The sequence below is a fragment of the Anser cygnoides genome, chromosome 1 (assembly GCF_040182565.1).
Source record: "Anser cygnoides isolate HZ-2024a breed goose chromosome 1, Taihu_goose_T2T_genome, whole genome shotgun sequence".
Taxonomy (NCBI): domain Eukaryota; kingdom Metazoa; phylum Chordata; class Aves; order Anseriformes; family Anatidae; genus Anser; species Anser cygnoides.
Genome location: NC_089873.1, coordinates 141,839,674 through 141,856,164, shown reverse-complemented (window position 1 = coordinate 141,856,164; position 16,491 = coordinate 141,839,674). Strand labels below are relative to the sequence as shown.

Below are 16,491 nucleotides of genomic sequence, written 5' to 3'. Positions count from 1 at the left end.
AAACTGTCAGCAGGATTTCATCCCCAGACCTTTTTTCAAAGCATTAAATGAGCTGCCACATTTTCCATTTCTCTGTTATGCTCCTCCTGAAGATTTATCAGCAACATCCACTGTTCGCAGTATTAGTAAGGGCAAAGCCAAAGGCTATGTGTAGGTGTGTCATGCCGTGTTCCAGATGAGATTTGCCTGGACATGATGACTGAATTACGTTGCCCTTTGGGACAGGAGTGATACCCGTCTTAGGTGCCGTCTCAGGAAACTGCCAGGTGTGTTTGTACTACCTTTAATTCAGGAGGAATCACGCCTCCACCAATTTCCATCAAAAACATGATCATAAAGTTGCAATGGTAGAAATGGTTGCAATCCAGGAGCAGCTATTGTTTGGGTCTGTCAGGCCATGCAGTGAATGGGAGGAAGTCATCCCTGCCTGAGCTAGCACAACTGGGGGAGGGATTCAGTTTGCCCAGCTGCAGTGTCAGGCCCAAACTAGTCATCTAAATTGTTTCTAAAATGAGAGCGAGAGAGAGGTATCTTCATGGGGTGATTCATCCCACCTACCCTGGGAAATGGTGAATCATTTTCTGGAGGTGCCTGTGTCTCACCATTGATTACGTAGAGAACCTGGGCAATGAGGTGAGATCAGCTACTTGCCTCCTACACGAATGAAGTTAGGTGAGATGAAACCCTTTCTGTAAGTGATGATAAGAGCTCAGACCTGTTTTCTTAATCAATCCTGGGTTATTGGTAGGGCTGGCGATGAAATCCGAAAGCTGAGCCTCGACTCCCTCATCTCTTTTGTTTGTATGCCATACATGTGAGGTCTTAAAAGGCATATCCTGTTCATGTAAATGTACTTGAATTAGATGGTACATTTAGCAAATGCAAACCTTCAGGTAACCTGTAGTATATTTATAAATAATTCACTTTTCCTGTATGCCTATTGCTAGCTGTTCATGGAAGCCTACCTCACGTAATTTCACCAAATGGAGAAACAGCCCTACGTCCCAATATTTTGATTTTCCGTGTTTTGACTACTTTGCATGATCTTTCCTTGTGATGTTTTAACTCTTATAACTCTTCCAAACAATATAAATTGGGAAGTTTAACTTATAGAAAAGCAAGTATAGTAACTTTTTCATTATAGAAGCTTTTCATTCTCAATGTGTATCATCTACAATCCTTTTTCTTATAGCACCAGGCCTTTCTGTAAACATTTTAATGTATGTTTCTTACAGCCATTGCACCCACTCACCAAATTCTGACCTGAAGTCAGTCCTTTTCAGCATAAGCTTATTTCTTTGTGTTCCTGCTCTGTCTGGCTATTGCTATCACCAGTAGTGGGTCAGGTTCATCAGAGGATTGTACTCTTCTTTATTTGCCTCTTAGTTTTCAGTAGATTGTAATGCAAGATCTAGTAATCAGAAGTGAAACTTACAGTTAATCTAAGAAGGATACTTTTCTGTTGGCAGTGATTTACACTGTATAAAAGATGATTATTTATACTGATTGTTTTGTTCATTTCCAGATGTGGACTTAACCGATGTTATGACATGCAAAATCCCTCCGCACATGAGGAAAAGAGCCCTCTTGTAAGTAAGATTATTGTAAGCTATTGCCAGTAAATTAAGAATTTATCATATTATCATAGGTGATAAATTAATATTGCAATGTAAAGGAACAGTTGAGGACTTAGGCTTGGAATATTATTCTCAGTAATATTTAGATAGAAATAGTTTAAAAAAAAATCTATCCCTATTTTAACTTTTGAAAGATTGACCCTTTTTAAGGATGTCAGCAATTACAGAGATTCTGATTTAAAAAAAAAAGTAGACTCTTTCACCTATCTGCTGTTTGATTCTTAGCTATGAGAACATGTTAGTTATTGTCTAATAGGGTATTTGTAGGATTTGGGGGAAGGGACTATGGCATCCTGCCTAAATCTCTGCAACCACATTTTGTAGCTGTTCTGTTTCATTAGGCACTTAGGTTTAATGTACTTACAAACCGTTAACATTACATTACATAAAGAACAAACCAAGAAAAATGTATTGCTGAAAGAAGGAAAAAGAATAGAATTGTGAGGGACTTGTAAACTGGCAAAGAGTTCTGATGGAAGTTTTATTTGACCAAATCTTAGGACATTCAATACTATTGCAGAAAGACTGGTGGTTCTCTAGCCACTTTACCACTTAAATGTTAAAAGAAAAGATAAAAAGCTTTTTTACTGTCAGTAATCAGACATGGGAACAACCAGGTTGCCCAGAGAGGTTGTGGAGTCTCCATTCTTGTCCACAACTCAGCTGGAGGCAGTCCTGAGCAACTTGCTCTAGGTGACACTTCGTTTGAGCAGAGGGTTTGGGCTAGATGAACTCCAGAGGTTCCTTCCAACCTCTGTGATTCCAACCTCGACTATTCTGTGATTCCGCAAGAACTGGAAAACTACCTGCTCCAATTTTTGGCTGTCATTTTGCATGCTGTTAGAGTTTCAAAGCTTTTGGAGATGGGATGTTCAGAGTTCTCAATTTCTGCTTCTTCCACTCAACAGTTTCCTTTTTTTTTTCTACTTGGAATTAGTTTATGACATCCTATTAATGATTTAGTACTGTATTGAGTACGACAGTATTCAGTTGTGAATTGAATCACTGAAGGAAATTACTAGTTCTAAGGGGCAATAGACTGGCCCATCTGCTGGACATGGCCCAAATTCCTTCCTCCTTAGAATTAGTTGCCCATTTCAAATCCCATTCCTAATCTCATGTAGATGGCCAGGACTGTGCTCAATTCAGTAGTCTTTGGTACTTAACTTGCATCTAAATATTAGATGTTTAGTGAACCAGAGCTAGTTAAGGAGACACTTGAATTCCCTGTGGAGAGAGGGAGATTATTTTGAAGTGTTCCAGAGGGAGGTGCTCATTAAATTTAGAGTTTTGAGTTAAGCAGGTTGAATATTCCTCTGGGTGGCCCTCAGACAGATTTAAAATGCCTTTTAAAAACACAAGTAAAAGTTAGGTGGTTTATTTAAATATAATGCATCTTGTCCGTTGTTAGGTCCCTCAACCTAAGAGGAAAAAAATGCTACCATTATGCAGTGTGGTTCAAATATTTTGTAATATGAATAAAGGGCTTCTCTGAGGGCATTAATCATTGTATTTCTACCTTTCAGTTTTTCAGATTTTACTCCTAATGTCACTTTCTAAATGAATGGATTTTGTCAAAATACTGTGAAAGGAATAGAAAAGTTCCGTAAGTGCAGCGCTGACGTGGCTGATGGAAGGAAAATACAAATTTACCAGTGAAACCAAGTGCACTACATTTAACCAAATTTAACAACGTAATCAAATGTTCTGTGGGCACTGTGTTTCTTTTCTAGCATAATAATTGACTTTATAGACATTGTGAAAGGAAGAAAACCTTTCAAGTACGTTCACAGAGTACTGGGTGAACAAAAAGCACAAACGCTGCTGTATGGCACATCAGCAGTCATCCCATTTTGCTTTTTCTTTACATTGCCATGCCAGAATTTCAACCTCACCCTGACCCGGAAGGTTTTATTTATAGTTTTCAATATCCCTTTCTCATGGTGATAGAGCCTAGAAAGACACAGCTTGCTGACACTAAAAACATTTCCTGCTCTTTTGTTCCACATTCTGCCAACCCCGTGTCCCTTTGTCCTAATCTGTTGTCCTACCTCTGCAGACGGAGGCCCCATCTGACAAATTTACTTGTGCTCCCTAGGGATTATGAAAACCAGGAAGCTTCATTAAGCGTGATTTAATAACTTAGACAAAGGGGAAGAGCAGCTGGTCTGTTAACGAGTCTCTCAACCCCTGTTCTCTGACAGAAGAGCCTTTCTTGCGTGTGGTACAGTCTTCAACAAGTTGCAGTAAAATGCTACAGATGTACGGTTCATGAAAATTGACTTACTGTGCTTTGGATCTGCCTTGAGCGGTTTATTTGAGTGACCTGAGGCAATTTTGTGGCAGGAAGTTTGCTGCTGTTAAAAAGAGCAACAGCTGATCGTGGCCTAAAATTCTGGTGTACATTTTTTCTCCCTTTATGGTTTAGCATGGTAATGTTAGAGGAATAGCACTTGGAGACAACCTGCTGCACTCTGCTGCTCCATAAGACAAACATCAGTAAAGCCAAGCAGCAAGAAAAGAAGGGTTCTTCATGAAAAAATGACAGCAAGAGAACACAGTCCCCGCCATGGTGCAAAGTCCCGCACCGTGCAACGGGCCTCCACCATTGATGTCACCTCAGACATGCTAGGCCTTTCTCTCGCAGGTACGTACCTTCTTATCAGCTATTGCTTTATTGCCCCTTTCAGAATCTGCCCTTTACTAACATTACCGTTTTTTAATTCCCATTTCTAGAAGATTTAGATGTGTCTTATTATCTGAAGTGTTCAACAGTCTTAAAATTGTCATTCTTAATGCAGACAAAACACTCAAATTGGAGAGGGAAGAAAAAAGAAATTAAAGTAGATTTTGTGCAGTTATGTTTTTCAGTGAAAAATAGGCAACGGGGAAAAAAACAGTAAAAGAATGTCAAGGTTGTCTAGGAAGAGTCTTGGCAGCCTCCTAGTTTGACATTGCGTATAATTTTCAAGAGAGTTCAGGAATCTTAGATTTATCTTCCCCATCTTTTACGGTGAGTAAATTAGCACTGTAATCCCTGGAGTCTTTATTTGATTAGTGAGAGAGACAGGTACTTTCCAACTCTTCCCTGTTCACTGATCACTGAGGAGATATATCTGATTTAATAATTTGGAGCTAATAGTGGCTCAGACACTAAGTGGCTTTAATTCTTTTATTTTCCACTGAGATTTGGCATTTTGTATTCCCATATTCAGTATAATCTTGTGTAGTTTTACATATTTTAGTCATTGTTTTAACATATCTTAGAAAATCAGTTCATCTCAGGTTTTTAAAATAAATTTTAAGTACCAAAGATTAGCTAATGAATATTCTAAATATTCATGGCTCATTGAATTAAGAATGTTAATATTTTCTATCAAATCTAATTTCTTCCCCTGTAACTACAATTTCAAGGACGGGTTCACATGAGAGCAATGCTTCGCTAACCTTGTGCTAATTTTTTTGGTTTACAGGAAATATTCAAGATCCAGATGAGCCGATATTAGAGTTCAGTTTAGGTATGTTTAGTGTTTTTTAGGATTGTTTAGACTTTTGATAATTTTGACTATATGTGCTATTAAGTATATGTGGATTTATTTTTTTTAATTTTGATTTTGAAGTGCCTTTCATATAGTAAGGATTGAATCTTTGCTGTGATTCTTATGGAGATGAGGTACAGCTTTCTTGCTGCCTGTACTGTAGCTTTTGATAGACAGCCAAAGGATTTTGTGATGTTTTTAAAAATCTGCAGTTAAAACATCTGCCCTATAAACTTCTAAATGTTTGCTATGTGAATGTTATTTTTAAATGTACATTTAGTTTATGTGAAGATACTATGAAACTGTCCTCAGTCTCAGTATATCAACAGTTCAAGTCTTCAAGCAAACTGAAGATTTGGTGGAAACACCATTTTCAGACGGAATATTTTGTAAGAGTTACCAACTATCACACATACCTTTTTTCCTGTGGTCTTTGCTATCAAGTGATAATGTGAGATGCTTCAGTGACCTAATTTCTGGGATGTTTCAGTATGGACAAGAAACTTGTGCATTGACTCACCTCACTTGAAAAATAAGTGAGAAACATTTTTTTCATTAAAATTCAGTCCACATTTTCAACTGCAGCATGCTTTTCTTGCTCTAATAGTGTTCAGTTGTTTGGAAGTTTCTGCTCTTACCAGTATGATTGAAATGAAAATTAGATAATTTGCACAGATTAGATAAATTGCACAGATGTGTATAAGAATACTATGAATAATAATGTTAACTAGAATTCCTTGGAACTGAATAAGGATTTTTAAATATTTTCAGATAAATTTAAAAATACACAGAACTGCAAAGCTGTTCAGTGTACATTTAAGCATTTTGCTAGCCCAGGTAAATTCAAAATTAACCTTGCACATCTAGCTAAAGCAGAGCAAGACCATGCTGTAATTACTTGTATCTAGCTAGCTAGAATTTAGCTCTGAATTGCAATGTAGTTGTGTAGAGTCATTCACTGGAATTTCTGATAGTTGTTTTCTATTCACTGTAGTCCCTTCCCAGCAGTTAAACTCTCTGTATCATTTTAGAAGAGATAAATTATTGTCCTTTTGTAATTACAAGCTAGTTCTCCTCATAGTAGTGCTTCTTGATCAATGTTCAAGGACTCCTTTTGGTTCTCCATGGCAAAATAGGGTTTGTTAAAGGGGTTATTGGAGTGTGACTTCAGGTCAAATACAGCCATGCTCATGAGATTCCCAGTGGAAATTCTCTGCATGTACACTGTTTTAATGAGCTGTGCTGGAGGGATGGATAGGCAGGTGTTGGAAGAGAACAAGCTTAATGTACAGTTGTACAGCTTGGAGCAAGAGTGATCTGATGGCGTATTTACTGTCTGTATGCACAAACGTGAATGATGTCTGCTTTCATGGTGTAGTGGTAGACTGAATCCTAGGCCTTTCATGGTTTTCTTGCTCGCATTATATGCTTTTAAAACAATGTAGAGTCTTACAGAATTATGAGAAAAACTGTGGATCTAAATTTATTTCTCTTTTACATGCCTCAAGCTTGCAGTGAGCTGCTAACTCCATCACTAGACCGAAAGCCAAATAGTTTTGTAGCAGTGAGTGTAACTACACCTCCTCAGGCATTCTGGACGAAGCATGCACAGACAGAAATTATTGAGGTAAGTGTTGAGGTACTGCTGGATTAGATTTAAAATTGAAGTTAACACAAGAAGTATTTCCTCCTAACAAACATCACCTTGTGTTATTCTCTGCCTCTTTCGTTTATGATTACAGGGAACAAGTAATCCTATATTTCTAAGCAGCATTGCCTTTTTCCAAGACTCTCTTATCAATCAAATGACACAAATCAAACTCTCCGTGTATGACGTCAAAGATAGATCTCAGGGAACAGTAAGTATTCGTCATTCTGTTGCCTCCCCAGTCAGTGTGGAGCAAGCAAATGAGAAGCAATGAGATAAAACTAGGAAGTTTTGTGGAAAAAAGCAAAGACATAGCAACATGCCTCCTAGAGAAAAGATGGGTAGGGGAAGGAGGGACAAATGCCACAGGGTGGACTTAACAGAGTGGGGAGTACTGCCAGTTTTCTCAGATAAGGCTGGTCTGTAGCAAGATTGCCCTTAGTTTAACCACAGTCATTTTCTTCTGTAAGATAGCAAGGCAGAGAGAGCAGCAAAAAAGTTTCTGGGGAAGAATGTTTTTCCTTTGCTCTCAGAAATTCCCCTGCCCTGATCCCTTAGTGATTTTGTTCAGGGATAACATTTGCTGCCTTACAGAAAAAAATGTAAGTGCCAGCCCTCCCACGTAACTACCAGAATCAGGGGGCCATTCGAGCCGATTGTGCTCAGGCTGTTGCCCAGCATACTGATTCAGGCCCCGTTTGCCTGCTTTCTCGCAGCTTCCTCAGGGGCAGCCGGGCTGTCCTCCTCTGTAGAGTGCTTCATGGAGGAGGCTGTGGGGAAAGAGGAATACCTCCTGAAAAGGTGTGTTCTTCACAAGGAGCCAAGTCTGGGTCAGGGAGGGACTATGAAGTGCTGACCTACTCAGTCTGAGTCCCATTCAGTCATTGCTTTCAGTGTTCCTGTATCACTGGGCCTTAGCTTCTAAATACTGAGGTGCCTTCTCTTAAATCTTTGAGAAAGAAAAGGACTTACCATCCTCAGATAGAAAAAATATTTTTAATAAATTACTAAATTTATTAATTTTTAAAGGGTTTTAATTAGTTATATATGGGCATATGTAATTAGGTTTTTCCCCTCAGACTTTGAGGAAGAATAGAAATTGTATTTTGGACTTTGGTGGACACAGGCTTTGTTTGTTGCGAAGGTAAATAATTACAGTTTTGGTAATCATCTTCTTTCCAGATGTATCTGTTGGGTTCTGGGATGTTCACCGTAAAAGAGCTTCTTCAGGAGAAGAATCACAGGTTGCACTTAACACTAAGGTTTGTAGTGTTTTCCTCCATTTAGGAATCATCTATCTTAATTTTTGGAAGCTGGTTAGGATGTAGTGAAAGCTGTCCATGAGATGGGATGAAGACTTTTTTGTTTATTTTATTGTTTTTAAGTTCCAGGCCACTACTAAGGAAAGAAAAAAAAAATTAAAAAGGGGGAGATTTTATATTACATGGCAATTAAAACTTGTGGAACAAGACCTTTTCAGACATGCTGAATTGTGTTAGACTTTGGTTCTAGTTCTACAAGTCAAAGAGTGTTGTCAAGACCAATTGCATTTTTGTTAATTTTGTCCTATCGTCTCTCTGTATGTGTGTGTGGAGAGTGGCAAAACAGAACATTTTTAGCTATGCTGATAGGTGAAGAGCTTGTGGGAGGGAGATTGGAACCCATCAAAACAGAGGCTTACCTTACCTGTTTGGAACACTTTGGCTTAAATAGGTAATAGAAGAGAAATAATAGATAAAAAGTAGGAAATGAAAAAGAAGAGGGTGTGAGTTTGCTACACATCCTGAAGGTAATAGTTCTAATCAGAAGAGTTAAACCGCACACATGAAATCCAGTGTGGGATGAAGTTAAGTGGAGGCTTGGAGAAGAATGAGGAAAGCAAAGTGAGATTAAGAAAAGAGAGCCTTGGAGTGTAAGTGTGCATTGTAGTAATGTGTGTTGAAGGCTGGACAGGAATTCTTGTCGGAGAAGGCAAGGGAAAATCACTTGAAGGGGAGAAACATAATCAGAGAGGCTGAAGAAGAATGTGTTTGTAAATCAGCATTATTAGCACTAGAAACGGTGACTGTGACAAACATTCAGAAACTTCATAACACAACTAACCAAGCCATGGACAAAGCTTTTGACGTGAAGAGGAGAGAGAAGTAAAATTTTGGGCTTTTCTCTCCAATGTTTTGTAAAGAAAAATAAATACATGATTTAACAGGGGGAGCAGATGAGGGAGGTGAGTCAGAAAAGACACCAAAAGTATGACACTGATGATGGGTGGAATAGTATAATTTATCGTAACTGTGAAGATGAGGGTGAAAAAGAAGAGGAATGCGATAGCTGAAATTTCATGGTTGTGTGATAGATGTCATTATTCTATTAGATTTAATCTTTCATGACACAGTTGAAAGTGGGCTTTAATAAATGCCCTTTGTGATATCAAGTGTATTCTGATTAGTAGAGCAAAGTGTGTGAATACATGCATACCTTTTCATTGTCATATTACCTGTCGGATGTGTAAGCTGGATGCTAAGCAATGTTTATAAACATACTGCATGACTTGGATGTTTAGACCTTTTCTTGTAGCCTTCCAGTGTGCTTATTTCTTTTGTCTCTCCAGTGTTGTCTTTTCAAGGGTGGTGGTGGTTGTTGTTGTTGTTGTTGTTATTGTCTTGATTGTCCCAGCATATTTCAAAATGTAAACAACAATCTTAAAATACCACTCAGAACTTATCTTCAAATAATAACATATATCTCTGCCAAGATTACTCTGTGTCGTGGGAGAGACAGAATAAATAGCAGCTGTGGTAGATGAGGGTACTGGGGTTTATTGAAAAAACAGCAAGGTTAGAGCTTTTACCTTATTGGGTTCTGTCTCACACACACACTTCCTCCCTCCTCTGTGATATGCTCATGTGGTCTTGACTTCCATTCCCAGCAGGGAGATTGCTGCTGGTCTGGGAAGGTTGGGCAGAAAGTTGTGTCAGTTCATGCTGTGCGGCTGCTCAGCTGTTAGCGGCTAAGGATCCTGGCTGTCCTTGGTATTTGTGTCCTTGCACCTCCCTGATCTGTAGGATAATCCCTCACCTCCATTCTCACCTTTCCTCCATTGAGGATCTTCACCTTCTTCTTCCCTAGACCACTTCCTTTTGGGATCCGTCTCTCTAGCATCAGCTCTTCTTTCTGGAATGTCAGGCCCCTGATTTTCCCAATCTAAATAACCTAACTGCAGAAGCACAAAATGTGATCAGACTCCTAATGGGTGGCTTTGACTCAAGTCTCTCTTAACTGGAGGGTTTTCAGTGTGCTACTTCTATCTAGTCCGTGCATTATCAAAATTTACAACCAGCCTGTACCAGTTGCTGCATGCAAGTAGCAGGCTCCTGATTGAGAGTTAAAAGATTAGATTTTGGATGTACAGGCACACATGTGCAGGTATGCATCCAATTATCTGCTCTCTGTTAATGTTCACAATTTCAGATCTTTATTTTTTTTGACTACAACAAGCTAATTGTAAAATTTGAACCCTTTCTGGTTTTACAAAAGTATTGAAACACACTCATGGTTTTAGGTTGCCTTCAATTAGGAGGTCTGACAGTATCCCTAAGGAACGAGAACATTTTCCTATTGGAATAGCTTATTGTAAGGATATGTAAAATTAAATTGAAAAGCTTCCTATTTAAAATGTTCATCAAGTCTGAAGATTAATAGCCTTTTATAAGTGTTCCCTTGTTGATAAACAGGTCCACCTCCAAAAAAATTTCAACGCAGAGTGTTTGTTGCAGGTCTGCTGAAAGTGACCGCGTAGGTAACATTACAGTTATTGGATGGCAAATGGAGGAAAAAACTGACCAAAGGCCTCCAGTGACAAGGTCACCTGATACAATTAATGGAAGGGTGAGTATAACCATTATATCAGCTTCAGAAAGATGAAGATTTATTGCTAGCGTTGAAATAAACTGTGTTGAGACGTGCTGTCAACTTGCCTTGTAATTTATTGGTGCTTTCCAATTTCAAAATACTATGAAGAGCAGCCTAATGCTGTGGAGCACTTTCGTATTTGGCAGAGATCTTATTGCTCATGTTTGGAGTTTAAAATCTAGAGGAAAAAAATAGCTTACAGTAACTAAGCTTTAGCTTCAAGTGCCTTTCATCAGAATAGGCTTGTGGTACTGTATGTTAGTACACCTGCTACACTGAGGCATCCACAAGCAGTTTCACTAAGCTGTGGTATTGCACACTGTGAATTGGACAGTGGTATCAAGCAAAGCTGTATGGGGTGGTCAGGGAACATTAGGCAGAATTTCCAGAATTTTCCCAAGCACCTTTTAAAAACGTATCTTAAAAGTAGCATAAAAGATTTTAATAAAACTGAACAGGTTACTTGAATACTGCTTTTTTTTTTTGTGATCAAAAAAAGTTTTATTAGAACAGGTATAGTGATTTCTCAACCCAGACGTATGCTTAATTCTGTAAACCTTGTGTGCTGAATGTACTGGTGATAATTGCAGCCATATCTGTGTATCACAGTTGCAATGTGTATCAGTATCACTTTATATCAGAAAAAACCTACAGCTGGCGTATGTTTGAGTAGCTCTGAGGACTCTGGAGCTGTGCTAACATTAAGTAGTTCAAGGACTAGATGAAATTTTTTACAGCATTTGAAACTGCAGTAGCATTGAACAAGAATGTTTAAATTGTTGCATTTAAGTGGATTTATTATTTCAACCTGCGATAGGTTTTTTTTTTTTTTTTTTTTTTTTTGCAGTGAACATATCTGGAATATCTATTTTTAAACCTGCCTTGTGTCGAATATTTCCTTTAAGTCTGTCTAATAGGGTCATCACTTCATGTTGCCTTGACACAGGCTTTTTTCTTTATTGTTTGTTTTTGTTTTTGTTTAGACCGTGTTACCAGTTGACGAAAGTTTAACAGAATCTTTAGGAATCAGATCCAAATATGCTTCATTACGGAAAGATGCACTACTGAAATCTGGTAAGCTGCTGTGGACTGTAACAAGTAGGCTTTCAGCATCAGTAAAAGCTAAGCTCTTGCTCTTTGCTTTGGCCCCAGGGCATTTAAGCAGATGTTTCATTTGAATAGGAACAGGCTGCTGACTGAGCAGCCTATTTGAGGGTCATACAAGAATAAATTATTTTATCATTTGCGCTATCGTTTTGTATCGTAAAAGCAGCAGAAGCAAACTTTTTAAATTGTTGATTGTGCTATAAAAGTTTCCATAAAATTTGCTAGTCCACTCCTAAGCATTTTTTTGGGGTGGGGTGAAGCAGAGCAGTTGTTTAAATTTTTTATCTTGAAGAAAGATTAGCTTTCCAGCAACTGCTTACATGAGAGGAAAGTGCAGGAAGTGAGGAAAATAAAAGTTCACAAGTTGAATCTGTGTTTTATTTCCTTACCAGTGTTTTAAATCATTTCAAGACTTTTCATGTGAATGCTGGAAGAATGATCATTGCAGAATGTGCCTGTTTGGAGAAGCTAGATGGCTACCTAGTTAAATTGGATTTTTATAGCAGTGTGTTACAGCATGTTAGTGAATCAAAGCCTCTCTAAAAAAAATAGTAGGAGAGACTTTGTATGCTTTTAACTCAAACCCTCTGATTAAATAACATGCTTTTATTACTTCAGTGTTTGGTGGCGCCATTTGTCGGATGTATCGCTTCCCCACCACCGATGGAAACCACTTGAGAATCTTGGAGCAAATGGCTGAGAGCGTGCTGTCGCTGCACATACCCAGGCAGTTCGTGAAGCTTCTTCTAGAAGAGGATGCAGCAAGGTGAGTATGGACTGGTTTCACATGTGGTAATAAAGCAGTGATGTGGCTGTTACTGACTTACCAAGGAATTTATCTGTGCTTCAGCAGCACTGAAGGAGAAATAGTACAAGCAGCAACTTGCTGACTGTGCTGTTACAGTGAACAAGATTTTGTGTCAAAGTACAGAGTTTGGGCTTGAGTATATGATAACATGAACATACAGAGGTGTTAATGGAAGAAAATTCTTGGCAGACTGAACAATTAAGATCATACTGCAAGTATCTGCACTTAGGTGTTATCTGTTCTTCTTTCTGAAGCAGTTATCTCTCTTCCAGGCAGCTTACCCATTTATGTGTATTACTTCCCTACATTTGTAGGCTGTGCTTTGCAAACAGAGGGTCATACAGAACGGTGTATGTCTTCTTTAGAAAAGACAGGATTTCCATTGGGATGGTAAAAGAATTTTAGCCTTATTTCTGAGTTTTCGGTGTGTGTTTTTGGCTGCGTTTGAATCCCTCTCCTAGAGGCCTAATTAAGCCCAACCATACCTAAAAATAAAGCTATTCAGTGCTCTCAGTGTCCTATATTAAAACATTTCAACCCTCTTGGGATGTTCTGAAAGAAAATCAAGTGTTAATCCATATGAGGAGGCAGAAGCAGTCTACAGCGTTTGCAAGTATTTTTCATGTTTTGCAAAAATGATAACTTCAAAAGAACATTGCAGTGATTTTTTGGTAATGTATAGAAAAACTGCACAACACAACTGAGTTTCTGAAGTTCACACTGATTTTACTTGCTATTGCCTTTTGTTGTTTAGAGGGCTGCACTTACTTAAGAGTAGTCAGGTTAAGTCAAGTTAAGGCTTTTAAGTTCTTAGACTTTAGAGAAAGAATGATGTATCTTGCATAGCACTGCTGCTACATCCTTGGTGGTGGAAGGGGCTTGGGATGTGCCATTACACATTTAGATACGAGTTATTCATTGTTTATTTTATACTTCGGTTCTCTACAGCTTTCCTCGCAGTACATTTAAAAGCACCTATTCTGTGCAAGGTTCAGTCAAGATCATGTAAACAGTTGGCATGCTTACCCGTCAGGTACCATTTGTGATAGATGTGTATTAAGGACTTGAAGATAAGGAGAAGAGAATTCAGGGAGAATGGGGAAAAAAAAGATGTGGCTTCCTTTAAGACTGTGGGCAGTGAAGGTCCTAGAAGTCTTAGCCATAAAATATGATCGCTCAGAGGCTCTCGCTAAAGTCATATAGAGATCAATGGATGCATACTGCATACAGTTCTGGGTTAGTAACAGCCCAGGTGATTGCTAGTATAATTCTTTATGCTCTAAATTGCATGGCTGAAAGGTAAACACCATTTCTGTGTAATTAGTGAGAAAGACTTCCTTCTCTCCTTTCAGCCAAGGGGACCCTCAGTGACATGAAGAATTCTTTTCTGTCAGTGCTTTTATATTTCCAATGAATAATTGTTTTTCTTTAAGGTGTGTTACTGCTGTGTCCATGTTGAATTAGTGCCCTGTTTTGTTCTAGTGTGGGAAATAGCACAGTCACAGTTCGTATTCAGTAGGATATCTCAAATTTGGCCAAGTGCTCTTTTCTTCAGTTTCTGTGCTGTAGCCCAGAAAAGTGGTGAGCAGCTACATGAGCACAGCTGCTTCTGTCTTAACATTATGGTGACTTCTAAAATACCCTTGGATAGTCACAGCTGCTGTCACTTACATAAAGCCATTCTGGTCCAGAGCTCTTTGAAAGGAAACATCTAATGAGGGGATATTTTGACTACCTAATTACTTATGATATGCACATCCCGTGCTGTCTTAGCCTGATAGGGTAAACAAAGAAGCTTGTTTTAAGCTGTGAATTTACTTCAGGAAGACCTGGGCTCAAATGCATGTTTGTTTGTTTTGTTTGTTTGTTTGTGTTTTGAGTAGGGAACTGGACAAGGTGGTTACAATAGTATATCATGTAGAAACAGTTTATAGGATGAAACTAGAAGTGTCTTTTTCCAAGACACTGATACATATAGTTTACAGTGTTGCCTGTTGGCAAATCAATATGAAGGGTTTTTTTGAAACCTGCCTCCTTCTAATATATCTTAATTAATGTAGGTAGAAATTATTCTGTCACATGCTGCCTCAAATTTTGTATAGACAATTGATTAGTGCTATGGATTAGGGATATTGAGAAAACTGCAAAAACACTTCTACATCATTTTGACAGATGATCTACCTTTTCTATGGTAATGTTCTGTTGAATTCTGTCTAATGTTGACTTGTTTACTTTTTCCTGTTTCTTTATTACAAATAATGTATTAGTTCAACAAGGCAATAGTCACAAGCATGACATGAGATAAACTGAATATTTTTTCTGCAGCACTGTTGGGGTACACTATGTAACATAGGATAGCCATGTGTGACTGAAAATTTAGCAGTCAAGGTACAGTGGAAAAGCCAGGGGCTTTTCTGTTCAGATCTGGGGGGATTCAGTCATCCTGTATTCCACCCAATGTGAAACCTGAGTGCCGAAAATCCAGAATCCTAGATGAAGGCTCTGTTGGATCACCTTCTGTCTTTCCAAACCGTTGTTAATGCTTATCATAGAATTATTAGGGTTGTAAAAGACCTTCAAGATCATCTGGTCCAACCATCTCCCTACCACCAATGTCACCCACTAAACCATGTTCCTAAGCACCATGTCCAACCTTTCCTTGAACACCCCCTCCCTTACTTCCCCCTACCTGGCCTTGAAAATTGTCAGGTAGACACCTGGCCAGCACAGATATTCCATGTACCTAATGTCAGGTGCTTATCTCCCAGCTACAGTCTGTCGTAGCTCTGATTTAATTTAGAGCCATAAATGTTCTGTGGAGTGTCCTAAAAAGGTCATCATTGTCCCAAGTCACCTGACATGATGGCAGTGCTCATCATTTGCAAATCATCGTATAATCTGAGGGCTCCTGCAGAAGGTGGGAAGCTTTGCTTTTGACTAACACCTTGGGTTCCTGGGGAAACACGGTGTATTCAACCTGCAAAGAACCTCTATTCCTTGGGACAGAGCTCAACAGAAGTGCTTTGAGACATATGGTGGGGAGCATTCCCAGTCTGGTGACTGGGTTAAATAGGAGTGAGTTCACAATGCATCAGCTGAGGAAAATGCTGCATTGCTACAATGTGAAACTTATTCTCCGTCAAGTAGACAATGGAGCTAAACACCTCTCTCTTTTTTTTTTTTTTTTTTTTTTCCCCTAGGGTTTGTGAACTAGAAGAACTGGGAGAATTGTCTCCTTGTTGGGAAAGCCTTCGTCGACAGATAGTAACTCAGTACCAAACGATTATTTTAACTTATCAGGAAAATTTAACTGACCTGCATCAGTATAAAGGTCAGCAAGATTTCTTTTTCATAATAAAGTGATACTAAAGTGATACTTGTCAAACATGACTGTTAGTGCTTATCTTAAATTGGGAACCTGGAATGTTTTAGTTTGAGCAAAAAATACTATTTAGATTAGTTTTCTTTATTATTTGTGAGGGAATATTTGCTACTCTATTCATTCCCTATCTTTACTCTTAGAATATGGAATTATAAACACTATCAGAAAGACACATCTTTTTATATTTATTTTCCTCTGCTTTACTTTCAGCATGTAGCCAATGATGAATGAAGCCCCTTGAGTATTTTAACATAGGCAGATGCAGTGTTTTTATGCTTACTTTTCTCCTGCATTTCTCAGGTCCTTCATTTAAAGCCAGTAGCTTGAAAGCTGATAAAAAATTGGAATTTGTTCCCACGAATTTACATATACAGAGAATGAGAGTCCAGGATGATGGAGGATCAGGTATTTGTTTCTTTATGTCTTTCTTCACACTGTTCTGTTTCTTTTGTCTTTTTTCA

At 38.5% G+C, this 16,491-nt stretch overlaps 1 protein-coding gene across 22 annotated transcripts in view; it reads left to right on the top strand.

Annotated features, from left to right (window-relative positions):
- INPP4A (inositol polyphosphate-4-phosphatase type I A) overlaps positions 1-16,491 on the top strand; it is a 119,637-nt gene that overhangs the window by 63,144 nt on the left and 40,002 nt on the right. For 12 of the 22 annotated variants that reach the window (XM_066983722.1, XM_066983704.1, XM_066983695.1 and 9 more), the window contains 11 exons: positions 1,526-1,589; positions 4,066-4,284; positions 5,111-5,155; positions 6,685-6,803; positions 6,919-7,035; positions 8,007-8,086; positions 10,556-10,709; positions 11,717-11,807; positions 12,459-12,606; positions 15,849-15,979; positions 16,331-16,435. In XM_066983722.1, coding sequence (XP_066839823.1) covers positions 4,179-4,284; positions 5,111-5,155; positions 6,685-6,803; positions 6,919-7,035; positions 8,007-8,086; positions 10,556-10,709; positions 11,717-11,807; positions 12,459-12,606; positions 15,849-15,979; positions 16,331-16,435 — 1,096 coding nt within the window. In that variant the 5' untranslated portion in view covers positions 1,526-1,589; positions 4,066-4,178. The remainder of the gene's footprint in view (positions 1-1,525; positions 1,590-4,065; positions 4,285-5,110; positions 5,156-6,684; positions 6,804-6,918; positions 7,036-8,006; positions 8,087-10,555; positions 10,710-11,716; positions 11,808-12,458; positions 12,607-15,848; positions 15,980-16,330; positions 16,436-16,491) is intronic. The other 10 variants (XM_066983807.1, XM_066983800.1, XM_066983742.1 and 7 more) reach the window with 1 other exon arrangement.